This window comes from Cyphomyrmex costatus, unplaced genomic scaffold (genome assembly GCF_001594065.2).
Source record: "Cyphomyrmex costatus isolate MS0001 unplaced genomic scaffold, Ccosl1.0 scaffold30, whole genome shotgun sequence".
Taxonomy (NCBI): Eukaryota; Metazoa; Arthropoda; class Insecta; order Hymenoptera; family Formicidae; genus Cyphomyrmex; species Cyphomyrmex costatus.
The window spans coordinates 3,163,260-3,181,705 of record NW_017277125.1 but is presented as its reverse complement, the minus strand read 5'-3'; the positions used below and the strand labels follow the sequence as shown (position 1 = coordinate 3,181,705).

The following is an 18,446-nucleotide window of genomic DNA, read 5'->3' as shown; positions in this document are numbered from 1 at the left end:
ATAGAAATTTTTATTATACATACAAAATGTAAATAAATTCAAATATGGATTGTATCGATCCCCCATGCAAACGCTTGCACAAAAAAATTATACGAGTGTTTATGGATTAGGCTACTGTCCATTTGATGACACAAAATTTAAATGTCTAATAAGCATATAAATTCTTCGATCGATTTATTTATAGTAATATTCTTTCTTCTAATTGATCAAATCATGTAATGCATCTTAGAACAAGTTTTTGTCTTGTTTAAAATAATATATTTGAATAGCTCCTGTTGTTGAAGATCAAACCGTCAATTACTGTAATTATTGTTTGAATAAAATTGTTAATTTTTTTTAAACAATTAAAGAAAAACGATTAACCGATATCATTCATTCAAGCTTTCTTCATTTCCTCAGGAAAGCATTCGTGAACACAAATTATCTATATTTAATGTGGCAACAATTCTCTAACTCTACTACTTTGTTCGAGTTTATTTTAAAAGCGTTTGTTTATTATTTTAGAAAACTTTATTAAAGAGATCCATGCACTTAGAAGCATGTGTCTATGTCACTGTTATTATCATTAATGTTTTTTCTTCAATTTTCATTCATATATTCTAATGACTCGTCAACTGAAGAAGAGAAAGAAGAAAAAAAGATGTAGAATACATTGTAATAAGAAAATGTTGTAAATAATATATTGTAAATTAATTCGATTTCGATAGAATAATTTTTTTTGCCCGATCATCAAACGGAAGTTCTGGCCGATAATTCCGTTGCTAGGTAACCAACAATCGGTTGTCCGTAACAATGAACGATAACGTTAACGGGTAAAAATTTCCCAAGTGCTTGCCTTCGATTCTAGAAGGAAACTGAGAAAGAATGTCGAGCGCGACGTACGACGAGCTCTGGAGAGTGGCTCAAACGTCGCTCGCAGAGGCGATCCAGGCGGATACGGTGCTTCAGGGTGCGAAGCCACAAAAGGATCGTGGAAAGGCGCACAACGTCGTCTCGGCATTATACGTGAAGTATATCCTCGCGTGTAATAAACTCGAGCAATGCTATGATCAAGTGATACAGCCTCAGAAGCGCTTGCTGATCAAGAGATCATTAGACGCAACTCTGGGTAGAGTGTTGGAGTTGAAACACGAACTGGTCAATATCGACCTTTCGGAGCACAGCTATTATGATGACACATTGATCGAGTGTGATGTGACGCCGCAGGAGGCCGAAATTCGGATACCGAGCTACTACAGACGCGATCGAATCGCTGAAATCGAGGGAAGACGCAAATTCATCGAAGATACGCTCCGAAATCTCGGCGCGCTTCATGAGATTGTTGTGCCCAGGAAAATTACGGAGTCCCAGGCTATACGGCTTATTCAGGTATATCGCGAGTCATGAGAAAGATTCAACCAACAATAAGATTCCTGTTTTACAGTGATCGCGTTTCTAAAAACAGAGCTGTAACTGATATGAGACAACTAAACAACTATAATAAATAAATATCTAACGGATGGATCAAATTCATTTTAACACATTCGTCACACACGTTTACGATCGGCCACTCAGTCTAATAACTTGACGAAGTTATTATCTCGATCTTTGCCCAGTAAGCCTTTTCCAGAGACTAGTATATTCTTCATATTTTCATGTAAATTAAAAATGAATGAAATAAAAATATTATATACATATATATATTATTTATAACGTCTAGTATTTTGTATTCATTCTTATTAAAAAATGTTTATTTGATCGCACTACTAACAGCAAATTGCTCTTATTAGCCCTAGATTTTTCATTTTGATTATTTCGAGAGTTGACTTTTTTATTGAATTGATATTATTTATATGTATATTATTATTCATATCTTGGAAATATTTTTTTGTTTTCTACCATTTATTATTAATGACTATAAAATGAATATTATTACTATGAGTCAAAATTAATCTAAACTTCGCCATATGTATAAGATTGTCGTGTCCTCTGCGTGTATCTGTATGTGTATAGTATATTAATATAATAGATGCATATCATAAATTTTATATCTATAAATAAATTGTAATTCTTCAGGCTCATGAACGAGCGAGACAAGGTAGGCTGCGGTATCAATTTATGAAAGAAGTTCGCGAAATGAAAGAAAGATCGACTACAAAGCAAGAAATGGAAGAAAAAGATGAAACCAGCGAGAAACTCGCGGCATTAAAAATTCAAAAAGTATGGAAAGGATATATTACTAGATGCTACATTCGCAAAAGACGTCTCGACGAAATGTTACTTATAGGTAAAAATAATCGCGATGTTATTTAACCCTTGATACACACGATTGGGTCATTCGTGCCCAGCGCATTTCTTTTCTTTGAAATACTATAAGAGCACCTAGCCAAATACCGGTCTCTCTTGATCAATTCCTGAAAAAGTTTGGCATCTAGAAAACAAGTTTTGTGCGTTGCTGACCTCGATTCGTGAGTATCCTTTGACTAGAATAACTCAGAAGTTCATCTCTGGGTCGTAAATAATCTATCGTGCGTATAAAGTATACTTTTCCTAATAAATTGTGTTCTTTAACACAATAGCAATAATAAAATGCATTGTTTTAAAATATAAATACAATAAATCTTCAATTTATAACTATTTATGAATAATAGAAAACATCATTTTCAGTTGTTACTCAATAATTAAACTTTTTAGACAGCCGATACTTGATATTTTTTTTTCCAGTATGGAATATCAATTTTAAAATATTGTATTATCATACAATATCTTAAAAACGCGCGTGCGCACACAAACGAATCGGCCTCTTTTAAACATCCTCTTTTATTTTTACTTTTTTTAAATTTTAATTATTAATTAGAATGTTGTATTGAGCATTATTTTTCCTTATTTACAAGCGTATCGAGTCTGACTAATATTATTATGCAATATTTCAGGTTATAATACTCCCAAATTTTTTTAAAATATCAGTTTTGCATATAAATACCTGTATTAATCAATTATTTTTTATTTATACAATTTTTAGCATTTTCTGAATAAATTTGCCATTCGTATAAATGCATTTTTCGATGCTTCGAAAATATTTTAAACTTCGAAAATTTAAAGTTAAATTCGAAGTTTCGAACCTTCAAAGTCAGTCAAAAGTAACAACTCTAGTATGTACATATATAGTATATACATAATTCATATTGAATTATTCAAGCAACAAAGATCCAACTTCAGTAGACCTTTTATTTCTATCTCTTATTAGTTGTGTTCTCACATGTACGGTCTTATGAGATTTAATATTTAAAATTTTCATATATATATATTATACTTCTAAAAGTAATAAAAATTAACTCAGAACAAGAGACTCATCGTATATAGATAAGGGTGTCAAAATTTCGAACTAATATTTTCATTCAAGGAATGAAATCCGATTTTTTTTTCACGTATGAGTCTGCTAATTTTATCCAATCGTAATAAACTCTATATAGTCTGTCTCTTATCGAAAAGACAAAGAAAAAAGTAAACAAATTATAAAAATTTAATAATTTTCAACCCTCTCTCTAGGAGGCAGTTATTTATAATTTTGTTCGTTTCGATAAAAAAAAATGAGAACGTTTGCTATTCTCTTCCCATTCGATACGTATAATGTTATAATAATTATATACGATTATAACATATCTACTAATTACATCAAAAGGAATGCTACAACCTAGTCAAGTAATCACGGAAAACGCCAAGCAAGCGGAAAGACTGAAACAACAGAGATACGAAAAGCAGATTAATTTTCAACAGCAATACGAGAGTATGATTTTAGAAGCTACGGAGAGAATTCGCAAGGAGAAAAGCGCTATTATGGAAGAAAAGATACGGGGTGAAATTCGAAATTGGGTCGACACTTATTTTCAACAAACTGGAAAGATACCTGATTTACCATCCGCTGAAAGCGGAGGTTCACGAATGATTTTCAGCAGACAAGTAAAGTATTAACATGTACATATTATATACAACAAACGAAATATAAAAAATAAGAATTAATAAAAATGGATGTATGTACAAAAATTTATTTTATTTTTATAAGTGTCGTATTTAAATTGTATTAATATTACACGAAAACATAATAAAGTAATTATCAAATCGATCAATCAGCATTAAATTTGTGTCTACAAAGATTGACGGTCGACTGAAAGCAATTCTGCTGCAGCGTTTAATTGCGCTTCTCGTTCTTATTTGTTACAGGGGACTGAGAGTACTGTGAGTAAGTCCACGGCGGTATCATCGAAGGAATCAAAGAAATCGAAACGCTCAAAATCGAAGAAAGATAGCGAAACGGAGCAATCAGAAGACGAGACGGATCTAGGATTCAAATCTGTCCCCTCTAACTTTTTGCCGGAATTGATTCACGCGAATCAGGAGTATCAAGATGTATGGAGAGACAAAGACGAATCCGCGAACTCAGTGCAATTGCCTTATAGTGACATGATAGAAGCGGAGAAAACGAGGGAAATCGAGGACGAAATCAGACTAGTAGTGGATCAAACGATGAGAGGTAAGTACAAGATGAAACTATATTTCTCAAAAAAGAATAATCAAGATCAAAGCTGAAAACAGCACAAGATAAGTTTGTTTTTTATTCATTCTTCTTTTTATTTAAAATGCTCTTTCGTCAGAAAATGAGAGTCTATGCTATTTTGTAAGGTAGAGTAGAGATTTTCGTCCAATTTTTTTGCGATAATGTTTATGTTTCTGAAACAGCACATGTTGATTATTCAAAGGTTGTACTTGCTCTCAAGAAGCAACCATGACCTGTATAATGTAATTATAAGCGCGTCACTGCAAATAGATAATTGCCAAAATCGTCAATTTCTACAATATTGGATGAATAACGATCACTCATCTTATTGTACTGGCCAAAAATTATTGCAAAAAATTACAAAGAATTATATTGTCCAAAAAGAAAAGAATGCTGTTCTATATTGAGAGATTATATTTATTCACACACATATTATTTAAAGATTTTGTGTAAAATTGATATTCAACGTTTCTTAATGTTAAAATGACAATTTATGAGTAAATATGGACAAGTAACATAAAAATAGTATTTTAAAACGTAAATTCTAAGACAATAATGAATAAAGTACGTGTTAATTTAACATATTATAAATATTTATTTTCTGAAAAAAATATACTTCCCACGGTTTGATTATTAACTGCATTGAAATAGCACAAGTTTTCCGATATTTTTACATAACTATTAATAACGCGATATAATATTACGATCAGGCGATATAGAGGCGCTTCAGCTTGCATTAGATAGAGACAAAGGTCTCAAAGGAAAACGCGCGAAGAAACCTCAGAAGCGAGTTCGCAGGAGCGGAAAAAAAAATAAAAGGAAAAAGGAGAAAGATCTGACACCCGACAGAACGACCGAGTCACTTTTCGAGGAGCTTCTCACACAAGGAATTATTAAGCTTCACTGTGAGGTTTCGCTAAACGAGTTTAAGGGTGAAAAGTCTTTTGCGAACTACGATCTTCGTATGAAAGAGAAAGACCCTCTTCCGACACTCGGTACATTTAGATGCATATAGCACTTAAATTAATTTGTATACTTTCGATAAATTGCTGCAACAAATAAAAATCTCTCTTTCTCTCGCTATTTACATTAGAAATATTCTTTCCAAAATTTGCAAAAAAATTTGCCAAAATATTTCCGAATCAGTTTAATTAAAGTAGCTTATAGTAATTAATTAAATAACGTCAGGCGATATTAGGCAATTGATCGCTGAGTACTGTATACTTCCGCTGGGCAATCAAGTCTTGAGAGAACTTACACCTCTCGTGAGGTCAGTTTTGATAGCCGGTCCGCACGGCAGCGGCAAAAAACTCTTGGTGAACGCGATCTGCACGGAACTTGGAGCTACTCTCTTCGATATTACGCCGGCAAATATCGCTGGCAAATATCCTGGCAAGTCGGGTTTGATTATGCTCGTTCATCTGATTTCGAAGGTTCGTAATGTTTCGTATATACTTTAGCTCTTATGATATACAAATCTTGTCAATGAGTATGTATACAAAATTATACAGTTTTCAAAAATTATCCTACACTTATAGAATTGCAGTATACCAATTGTAGTTATACCAAAACTCGTATCAAAATTTGGAGACGAGGAGAAGGAACTTTAGTCCATTTTTTTATAAATAATAAAATTATTTATAATTATTTCAGTTTCAGTGCAGTTGATATTTGATTATCGAAAAGAGTTAAAGTATAATCATGCTAAGTTTTATCATGATAAGCAATCAATTTTATCGATGAGTTGAATAATATTGTGAATACTAAGCAATTTTCGATACTTTCGAAGGTATCGCGATTACTGCAGCCATCAGTGATCTTCATGGACAACGCGGAAAAGCCGTTTGTAAAGAAAGTAGCAAAAACTGATAAAACCGATCCGAAACGTTTGAGAAAAGATTTGCCAAAATTAGTGAAGAACATCACGAGTGAAGACAGAGTTTTGTTTATTGGAACATCTAATAAGCCTTGGGACGGTGACCCAAAACTTTTATATCAAACTTATGATAAAGTTATTTATATTCCTAGACCAGATTATGGCACTGTGTCTTTTATATGGAAAGATTTATTATATAAAGTAAGTTGTGCAAAGTGTTTGAATTTATATTTAATAAATTTCTATTTAAAAAAATCGTTATCACATGTCTCTCTTTAATTTATTCATTTATTAATTCATTCAATAATAATAATAATAACTGCCCAATCTTTTAATTTATTTATACGCTAAACAATTATTATTTCGTCAAACAAGTTTATATCAATACAATCAATAATTTATTTTTACATATAAAAAATTTAATTTTTAGTATTCGGGTATTAGCCGACAATTCGATACGTCGGCTATGGCTAAAGCGTGCGATGGTTTCACGATAGGAACTGTTTTAGCAACGATCAATGAGGTTGATAATTTAAATTGCAAATGATAATGTTATCAGTACTTATAATATTATCTTTAATTTAACATTCTTTTATGTTCTATTATGATGCAGGTAATGACTACGAAGCGTATGGTACAATTACGAACTCATCCGTTGACTCACGTGGAATTGGTGAATGCATTGAGTTTCAAGGATCCAGTGTATCGCGAAGAGGAAGATGCGTTTCTAGGTTTGTAAATGCGTAATAGATTGGCAGCATGAGATGGCAGGAGCAGGATTTTAACAGGCTTAAACTTGAACTTTAATCAATAAGAATCTTATTGGACATTTGATGACTTATTGGACTCAACAAGAGTAGGAAGTAGAAAATCTTGGCCATGACGGTTGAAGCTGAATCTTTAAATGCTAACTAATTCAATGTGAAGTATATAGTAATTTACATTGAATTAGTTAAGCATTTAAAGGATACAACTTCGACCGTGGCCAGAATTTCTTACTTCCTATTTGAATTTTAATGTTACAGTCTGGTTTTCCAAAACGCCGACATGTCGACGAAAGCAAAAAGCTTTGGAATTAGAAATAGAGAAGTTGAACGAAGCAAATGAGTCGCAGAAAAAGAAAAAAGGAGGAAAATAATGAGTGAAGTGAAGCCTTCCCATGCAAAGGATCCACTTTCTATACGATACATTATCAATGACCTCAACGAGTATTCATAATAAACGACCATAATAAAAGTCACTGAGATAGAGATAAATAAATAAAGAATTTCAATGTGCTATTTTTGTTTGTTTCTAGTCATGTTCATATAGCTTGCAAATTTTATGCTGGTCTAAAATATTAAAATTAATGTTTTGTGCGAAGCGGTATCACTTTTGTTCGATCTACTATATTATATACATATATAAGAAATAATAAAGTCATTTATCAAGAATAAATATAAGATAATTAAGTCGTATTAAAAATTCTTTAGTTTCTTTTTTTTTTTTTTTTAATTATTTTACTGTTATAACTTTTATTACTGGTACCTAATATTAATTAAATATTTAATACAAAGAAGATAAATTTCCATCTATTGAAATCGGATTGATGAGATTACTCATTGCGCGTACGCCACACTCGCATGAAGCATATCTATCTAGCTGACGAATTAAATCGTACGCGAACACATGATCGTTGCCTTTATGTCACAGGTCAACGAGTCACCAGACTATTACGCCATTTTTGATTACATTTTTTGAAATAACAAACGACCAATACATATGTCCATCTATATTTAAATTACAAATAATACATACACCTATAAAACAAGCATTTTTTTAAAAGAAATGTTGCACAAAAAACACATATATTGTTGTACTACGTGAGAATAAATTGTAAAAAACAAATTGCTTCTCTCTATATAGCAAGTATTGTTCTTCTATGGAACATCCTTGTCTTTTTATACGTAGAGTGTTTTATATTTAATTTTTTATTTACCGTACAACATTCATAGATAATAATTTTTGCAATAGATTTGTTGGATCACGGCTTGCCCGTGTGAATCGTCCGTGTGCTTTCATTTTCGTAATCGCTTCCACGTGATACATTGCGTGACAAAGCACACGAGACTGCATGCCGAATAATCGATTATCTCAATAGCGTACATCTCTGTCACGACACGACATTTCCTTGTCGATATCAATGTCGATTTTGATTAGAGCAACTGCAATTCGTATCGTCGTCACTCACAATGCGGCATCTATGGTGCTAAACAGGATGCTTGCCTTTGGACGATGCCACAAAGGTCTCGTTAAGCGTGATGATTAGTTATCTCGGGTACTTTCTTCGATGGACACGTTGGAATTTGACTATCGTTTTAATCCAGATTTCATTGTTATTTTGGAAGAAAATCGTCGGCAATATTTCACAAAAATTTCATATCAAGTTTATCTAACAAAATTTTATTTTGCTTTTTCTAATGGTGCTAAAAGTGATTCTAAGTAAGCTTTCTTAGGGCAGCCTTTAATTTAAAAAATAATGATTAAGGTAATGCTATAACCTACTGGTAATCAAGTACATCATTTTATGACTTATTTTATATACCTTAATTTATCTTATTTCGACTGTAAAAAAAACATCAATCTGTCATATTTAGACAAATAATTACATTTTAGCAGTTTCGATATATTTTAATTATTTCTTAACATAAAATATGATTTCTTAACATACCTGCTAATTGAATAGGAAGAATTACGTTATAAATAGTATTAAAATAGAATTATATTATAAATTCTCAATATCGTAATATATTTTATCTTTTGAATTGTATGCTTTTGTTACGTAAAATGTGTAGATATAAAAAAATTTAACCTTGAATTTTAAATTATATAAAACATGATTATTTTAAAACATTGCTCATTAAGTAGAAATAAACTTAATTGTACAAATTATTGCTTCGTTATTTCTTTTTTATTGTAACTTTATCTTTTTTGTTTTTAAAAAATAAATTGTTGGATAATTTACATGCATGGTATATTTTTATCTTACATTTTTATCACATTTTCTAATACTTTAATTACCAACAATAAATGATTAAAATAAATGAATGAAGGAAGGTGCAATCTTATGTAACAGATATCACAAGACAAAAATTCTTGTAATAAAAACCTTTTTATATAGAAAATTATAATTTTTTTCTTTTTATATATTATAAATTTATGTGCAGAAATGAAATGATTTTCAGACGAAATTGTTTTTGTATTTGAATGTAAAAATGTGCCAGAGATTTTAAGAAACTGACATATCAACGAAAGAATGTTGAATATGTAAATAAACATTTATATATCGTAATTGTACTAGTAATTGTAGAACACAAAGAATTTAACTGCAATTTCTATGATTAATAGAAAATTGAAATTTTATGGAATACTTATGAGATTTTTTATCGTTTTCACATGTCTATCGTTTCTGTGTGTGACGTTTATCGTTCAAAATGAAATATAATTGCTATATGTATATATACATTATATGGACAATGATACAATAGTTTACATCAATTATTTTGATCTATGCTCACGAAATCACACTAATTTATATAATTATCACTTTTAATATTTATGTATCGCAGACGTTTCGACGATAAGACAAATTCTACTTACATTTTATTTACATAATTTTAAATTTAATCTCGAATAATATATCATAGATTTGTTTTTTTCCTATTTTTCACGAAATTATTACATAAATCACGTGAATTTGTGTTGCACGTCTACAGACATGTTTTATTCCCAATGCAAGATAATTGCATACTACAAGCGATCTTAATTTTAATTACAAATTTGTGGACTAACTTAAAATCTAATTTAAGAGTCTAATTAAGAAACTATTTTAAAACTTTCCCTCATTGTCGAGATAATAGTCCAAATCCTCTCCAATCATATGCAATTAAAATTAAAAAAGTCCATTTCTTTTATCATATCTAGTATTTATAGTGCACTCTAGTATATATCGATATTTTATCACACTTTTAATATACGATACGATTAAAAGGCACGGAAATTTTAGTCTGAATAATAAGTCGGAATTAATTTTTAAAAAAACATTCCTATGCTCTATTTTTATATAGAAAAATTAATTGGCCTGTTTTTAAAGAGAATTTAATTAATAGGTAAGTTGAATAAAATATTCAAGTAGAGCTGTCAAATGTAATTTATGTCCGCATTTTTTACAGTGAATACGTGCTTCTTGCACTGCAATATTTCATGAAACTATAGTACCAAAAAAATTATATTATCGATATATTACTAATATGTATGTGCGGAGAACAGCATAAGGAGTACTTACTTAATCTTGTATTGCACAACGCGTTTCATGACTCGTACGCTTATAAATAACTTATTTAACATTTCTGTTACATTAATTCAGTTGAAAAATGCAATATTTGCTAAAATGTTTTTTTTTTAGAAATCTGTATCGCAAATTTAAATCTTTTCAATAATTGAGAGACAAGTAAAATATCAAATATTATATTTAATGTAATTTTATCGCTTAAAAGTTTTTACATATAAAATGAATAATTCGTGAGAAAAACGGCGGGACTGTGAAGCAAAGATTTTGGACTTTGAAAACTGCGTTTTGCAATACCATACTTCTCGCGAATGTTAATTTAAGCGCCGTCTACAATGAGTATTTTAAGGTATAAACTTAAGCTTTTTAAGCCTCACAAGCTGTACAAAATTGACCAATCATAATCAATTATTCTCCTCACATTCGACTGTGAGGCCAATTTCTTAGAGTTTAAAGCTTAAATTACATTCTTAAAATACATCCTAAAATTTCATTGTAAACACTGCTCTATAAGTTGACAACTCAATTAAATAAAAGCTACTTAGCTTAACTGTGCACTTTTATCTACGTTAATTCACGAGTCTGGTATCGACTGACGAAATCTACAAATTCTACGATTCTCGTATTATACTCCATCAGGATGATGTAACGTTATGTTAAAAAGCCCGCAGACAAAATTGGCAAAAAACACATGAGACGTTAACATATTAAGAATGTCAACTCAAAATATTACAAAAAATATAAACATTTCATAAGTTTCTATTTTTTTTACATCTATTATTATGTTTATGTTGAAACACAGTTTTTTTATTGATTAAAAAATAATTTAATTTGTTTGTTTCTGACGAATCGCTTTTTGTAGCATTTATTTACAAAATTAATGATGCAGTAGTTGAATCAATTTTTTATACATGCCAATAAAATTTTAATAAATATTCGCGCACGTGTAAAAGTTTATTTAAATCCACTTATTCGTTTAAAAGCTATTTACTTAAAACTGTGGCAAAATATGGTAATTGCGCTGTATATTCAGACGAATTTACGACAACATTTTTTTTACTGATTTTGGTTGACGTTAGCTCTTTTAGCTGATTTAAAAAAAAATACTTTTAGCTAATATTGTACAAGACATTAATGAATTTCCATAATTTTTATAATTCGGAATTACATTTCGACCTTTACCTTCTGCAAACAAATTATTATAAAATTTTAATTGCGTTTAAACTGTGTAAAAATAAATTAATATAGGTCAAATTTTAATATAGGTCAATTATAAACAGAATCGTAAGACTTGTTGTCGTAAAACTTATAAGAACTTACGATAAATATTCTAATTTTATGCGCAAGATCGCAAAACATATGATTGCTGATAAATATCTACGATTTTTTATGAATCTTATGGCTAGTAAAAAGCTGTCTCTAAAGATATTTTATGTAAAATGTATAAAGGTATAAACACTTAAAAGTCCTTAATCTAGATCCATAATCTTGCTTCAAGAGGCTGCGGCCGTAAGCCGTAAGCTGTAAGAAATTCATCAATCAGTCGATTATTTTTATCATATTCGACTGTGATTGGTCAATTTCTCACGGCTTACTGCCTCTTAGAGCAACGTTGTAGACGTAGACTTACGTCTCTTACGAAAATATGTTATGAGTCTTACGATTCTACTTAGAAATTAGATATAAACCTCTCTTCAGATTATAGCGTATGTACTTATATACTCGCTTGTTTATTTGTACTTTACAGTTTATTTTTGATAGAGCAAACACCGCTCGTACATTTTTATTAAGATGTTAGAAACGGACTAAAAATATGGATTTATTCGTAGCCGATCAAAGACGTAGACCGGCATTCCTAGTTGATTTTTATATTTATGAGACACCGTACGTCTCAAGTGCAGTATTAAGACCTTATAAGACAATTACGTCGACCTTATAAGACAATAGAGTCGTATTAGAATCTTAAAACATTTACTTATAGGACCATCTTAAGAATAAACTCCGTACGCGGACCATACAGTTATTCTAATTTTATTTTTTTTTTTTTGTGCTCGTTTCGTGACCTTGCTTTACCTTCATTCGACACGTCAGCGATAACTATTTACCCTTTTTACAAAGAACGACGATGAGTACTTTCGTTATCGATTCTTTACTGCATACATTATTAGCGCGTGCGCGCGGCTTTTTAATAGTTGAATGTATACAAAATCATAGGATATTGCGCATCATCGACGACAAGTATCGCAAGTATCGATCCTTTCACGTGTATCTGCGAAACCACATCGCGCCGGTAACGCTATCGTTCCCCGATAACACCGTTGGCGTCGTGCGAAACGAAAGAACGCGGGAGAGTCACGACGGTGCGGTGCGGCCAGCGGCATGTGACAGACGCGTGGCCCGCGCGAAATCTGGCGATCCTCACGTCAAGTAAAAACCGGCGCGGCAGCGGCGGCGGGTGAAGGCGGGTGACGTTGTGGTCACGATCTTGCTCGTGACAGACAGGACGCGCCGCGTCGTCGTTCACCGGTCGTCCGGTCCAGGTCGTCTCGATCGTCGTGATCGTGATCGTCGTCGTCGTCGTCATCATCGCGTCGTCGTGATCGTCGTGGTCGTCGTCAGTCGCGCGCGCGGATGCGGCACACCGGGTGGTGGGCGCGCATGCGCCCGCCAAGACCGCGCTCCGATTGGTCGTTGCCACATGGTCTGATGTCAGACCACAGAGACAGTGCGATTCAATAATAAGATGCTGGTGAGCTAGATGCTAGCCAGTCCTCAGTACGCCCGACTTGCCGATTGTCTCTCTGGTGAGCGAGAGTCACTCGCCGCCGCACTCAACCCGAGGTGAACGAGGCGAGGTCCCGGCGAGGAAGAGAGCACCGTGCGCGGCGGTCATTCGAAATACCGCAGCTAGGAACGCTCCGCTCCAACTCTTTTTCCGGGGATCGCTCGTATACGCGAAAGCGTGAGTCAGGTGAGTCCTACGCGCGATCGATACCGTCCGCTTCCGCTTCCGGCTGTGAGACGTTGCCGCCAATATCCGTTCCGAGACATGCCAAGCGCGTCGTATGTGGTACGTCAAAATTTACTAAGCTTACCTATACCTGTACGCTCTTTCCACAGCTATGTGCGACACTTGTAGAAAAAAAAAAAAAAAAAAAAAGAGAGCACCGGATACGATTTCGTTAATTGTACGAGAAAGCGCCGGATTGATTTTACGTATCCAAATGCAATTGATTGTGTAACACACAACAAACGTCGTCGACACTTTTTACGAGTACATTTTTTTCCATGCCCTGTTGCTCCGAATAATCGTTTGCTTGGGTGAAGAGAAAATTTAAGAATTTACAGGTGTTCTTTATTTCTTAATTCTGAGTCGTGAGAGTCTAATTAGATTTAACAATCCTTTGTTTTTTTTTTTATCGATATTGATATACGAAGATATGATAAGATAAAAATGTAGTACTACTCCGAAAAGGAATCGGAATTTCGCAACTTTGCCGATTCAAAGTTTAATCTCGATAGTGAAACGATTGAGTATTATAGCAAATTCAAGAGATTCTCCGTGTAAGAAGAGTATTGGATTGATGAATCAGTTCCTATCATCGTATTTCGAAGGCTTTCGCAAGGAATTACGTTCAACGTTTTACAAGATTTAATCGTATTGTGCACATTCCTTTCGAGATTCTTTGAACTGTGCGTGAATAAATATAAAAAATTAAATTCTATGTAAAAAAAAGCGTACCGTGCGATAAGCGTATCTAATATTATACAAGGATAGATTACATATCTCTCTCGGAGGTGATGAAGATGTCTTACCGTAATAAGTTGCATGACATGCGGCACTTGATAGATGCTAATGATTACTTGAGAATATATATAATACATACATATTTATGTATAATAACGTGTATAAATATATGTAAATAGAAGCAACGAAATGTAAAGTGGCTAAACACTCGAAGCGTATAGGAGAAACAGAGTAACCGACTGCATTTTTTGTATTGAGTATTTAACGGAACGATCTAATGTGGTGTGAAGAGAGCAAAATAACACATGCATTTGGTATCACAATACTTATATGTGAATAGGATAAAGAAACGATACCGAGTCTCCGTACGTATTGTAGAAAAACGTAACTCGGACGCTACTTTCGTTTTTTCTTTATACCTTATACTTGGAAACTCGATGTTACGAGGATAGACAATGTTACGTTTGTGCTTGCATTGCGTCATAATGTATATAGCTCTAGCAAGTACAACGTCAAATGTGTACCTGCCAATTCACTTACAAATGATTCGTATATAATATTATAGACGTGCCTTGAAGTTCGTATAACGAACAACGAAAGCCTGTAAACATAGAAAAAAAAATGAAGAAAGTATCGAACTAAAAACTTAAGCTCCACTTGAACGAAAAGATTTTTGTGAAATTTCAAATATTTCTGTTACAAGAATTACGTGTTATCAAAAATCTTATTTAAAATCGAGAGATTCCGATTTTCTTTTATACGATATTTCCTATTGCACTTCTTTTTCGTTCCAAGAATTACTGATATTCCTTAATTACTAATTACAATCACACGCACCTGTTGCGAATGCGTGGGCGCAAACGGTACCGAACGTGACTCTAAGGCTTTAAATGATTGATCAATTAACCGAGTGACGATTAATGCGATGTGATAAGGAAGCGCGATAATTGACCCCTAAGCTGTATGCACAATTAGTTTCTTACCTCAATTAACATGAACGTTACATATGACTTTTAAATTGAATCATTTACAATGATAATATCGACATGTAAAAAAAAAACTCATTTAGAAGTTGCAGCTGCTTCAATATTGAAATTTGAAATACGAAAACAAAATTGTTTGTACATTTTAATGTATATTAATAGCATTTGAATTTCTTCACGAAATATAGCAAGAAGTTTTTATATACATCATCTTTTGGTGTTTTGCTAAATAATGTAATGCAGTGCAGAGTACGGAGTATGGATTAGTCGATTAACGATACATTTTTAAGTGTAAGAAATAATTTGCAACACATTTTTCATATTTGAAAAGAACTAATTTGGTAATTTTGGATTATCAAATACTGTATACTTGAATACAAATTAAGATAACGTAATCATATTCTCTATCAATTCGCTGTTCATAATTTATCTCCCTCTCTCTCTTACACAATATTACTTATGTAATAGCGTATATAGCATATATAATTAACACAATAGTAATAATTTTTGCTACAATTGCATTCGTATTCGTGTCTAAAAGAGAGTACTTATTAATTTATTATATTATTGTGCGGAGACGTGTAAAAAACGTATGAAAAAAAACGGGAAAAACTCGTGCGAATAATATCAGGTTAAAATCAAGTGCAAGACAAGTGCGATAAAAAGATGATGCTTGTCACAATTTCTTATCGAACTACGTGACCTTGAAAATTCAGTTTAAATATTTATAATTCCGATAAATAAAGGAGACAGAGTCATCGTATTAACGAATGTAGGTTTCGCAGAAGAGTCACTTTTCAAAAAAGAACTCTACACATGCGTGTATGTATGTATGTACGTATACGTGGTAATGTATATATGGTAATCATGTACTTATTCATGATTTGAAATTATAAAATGTTAATTTCTCAACCAAGTGTATCATAATATTATACATTTGTCTCGAAAAACTTATTCATTTCAATTTGAATTTTTATTTTAAGAAAAAGAGTAATTGAAAAAGAGTAATTGCGGCGTAAAATAGCAAATGCATGATGAATGGTAGATACGTATTTACCTGTCCTCTTATGAGACCCGCGCTATACTTGTTAACGCGTTACAACACACGGTGACGGTATATTTTCAAGATCAAGCGTTATGTTCACCCGCATCCAGAGACGCAATACTGTTTCCAAAGATAGCTGAAACTCTCGGTAAAACCCCTATTGTCTTTAGATATTCATACATCGCGGCGTTACAAACGATTAATTAGCAGACACGCGACATAACGTACGCATAATAATCGCGACAGAGAAAATTGAATTAAATTGAATTGAATTGAATTCACGATTATATGCGCATCGTTCGTCAGTCGTCCACATCGCGACAACGTGATAATGTAATCGACCTTCTGATTTGAACTTATGTCTATTGAGTTGACACAAAACGAACAAAATTTACAATTTTTTTTTACTTTCTTGTTGTTTTCCTAATTTTATTGTTTTGATTAATTCAATGAAGATAAAAAAATCGAGTTTAATCAGAAGATAAAGCAATAAAATCAGAAAGATGTAATCTATCGAAATAGTCGATGAAATTAATATTTTAAAGTGTTGTATTAGTGTGCGGACTGAGTGGTGACTGGGAGATGATTTTTTTTAAACTAAGATTGTTAGACTGACTTGGTAAAAAAGTATCAAGCAATTGAATTACATTATAGAATCTTGTTTTTACTTTACACGTATTTTTGTGATAATTATATATGAACTTAATTGTAAGTTAACAGTAACTACGCACTGTTTTTACTGATGCGTTTAAAGCAATAAAATATAAATAGCAATACAAGCTTATCTTGTTCAACTGTGTTGCAATGTCTGTGTCGGTTTAATCTTAAAAGACATCTTAAAATTTCATGATGCAATGGTAATTTTTTTCCATAATGTCGTTTTCGGGACTTGATAATTTTTGTTGAAGAGTATTCACGTGATAGTGTGCGGATAAATCGAATCTTATCGTGAGTTCGATGCGTGTACCTAGGATTGGCTGTAAATTTGATGTATTTATAGATGAATAGTCTCAAGTATATAATCGCGAGATACAAGTGTAACGCTGGAGCAACCAAGTATTCAAGATGAGAAATATTTGCCGAAAAACGAGCTTGCAATTAAGAAGTTTTCATAAATGATACGTACGCGTGACATTTACTGATTTTTTAAATTACGTGTTGTATCAGCAGTAACACACTTCGGAGTACGAGATAGATGTAACAAATATCGTAACCATTGTTAATATCACGTATTATGGTACACTATAATTCCTCTTATCGGAATAATTCGAAAAGGCACATTTAAGATCAATTTTCGTAAACGTTTGATTGAATATTGTTGCATCTCATTCGAGATATGTTGATCTGTTTTGAATAATTTCGTATAAAAATAATAAAAAAGATAATAATAGCGAAATAATAATAAACGTAAATAATTCGTGAAGTATAACGGAATACGATTCGCGAAGTATGACACTTCAATATTTGAAAATGAAGTAGACCATTCCGATATTATATTGCAATAATGTATCTTCAATTACTACTTACTACATCTATTACTGAACTAAACGTGAGTCATCCTTCGTACATAAAATAACATGCATAACTTTTTGTTGAGAAAGAAAATCGATTTTTCGAAAAAGAGCGACGATTCTACAAACATTCGTCAAGCAAAGTTGATTTATCCAGAAACTCTATTGAGATTACTCAATTAAGTATTTTATATGTCAATTGAAGATAATCGCGTGTAGTAATCGCGTCGTGTTCAACCATCTCAAAGAGACTGTTGAACGAGATTCCAGGGCGTGACAGATAAACGTAACTGATTCCTACGTTTATTTCTAGAATTGGGATGACATAAAGTTTTCTTGAAATATATTTTTCTCCCTTGATAACATTCTGTAAATTTATCAAAGTTATATTAATTTCAACGTTTTCTCGCAAATCTGAGAAA

General features: G+C 32.3%; 1 protein-coding gene across 2 annotated transcripts; it reads left to right on the top strand.

The window, feature by feature from the left end:
* The first annotated feature begins 855 nt into the window (after nt 1-855).
* On the top strand, nt 856-14,169 carry LOC108775437 (IQ and AAA domain-containing protein 1). Of its 2 annotated transcripts, XM_018541809.1 has the most exons (11): nt 856-1,368; nt 2,056-2,266; nt 3,662-3,939; nt 4,201-4,510; nt 5,245-5,529; nt 5,723-5,967; nt 6,324-6,611; nt 6,841-6,933; nt 7,024-7,141; nt 7,436-7,517; nt 13,877-14,169. In XM_018541809.1, the coding sequence occupies exons 1-11, from the start codon at nt 865-867 to the stop codon at nt 13,977-13,979; spliced, it is 2,517 nt and encodes an 838-aa protein (XP_018397311.1). In that variant the 5' UTR covers nt 856-864; the 3' UTR covers nt 13,980-14,169. The 2 variants fall into 2 exon arrangements, with proteins under 2 accessions (XP_018397311.1, XP_018397312.1); XM_018541810.1 differs by lacking the exon at nt 13,877-14,169 and having other exon boundaries at nt 7,436-7,627.
* The last annotated feature ends 4,277 nt before the right edge of the window (nt 14,170-18,446 follow it).

Coding starts and splice junctions, on each gene's coding strand:
- LOC108775437 (XM_018541809.1), top strand. CDS start 865: ATGTCGAGCGCGACGTACGACGAGCTCTGGAGAGTGGCTCAAACGTCG. Junction 1,369..2,055: donor AGGCTATACGGCTTATTCAG/GTATATCGCGAG, acceptor GTAATTCTTCAG/GCTCATGAACGAGCGAGACA. Junction 5,530..5,722: donor AGACCCTCTTCCGACACTCG/GTACATTTAGAT, acceptor AAATAACGTCAG/GCGATATTAGGCAATTGATC.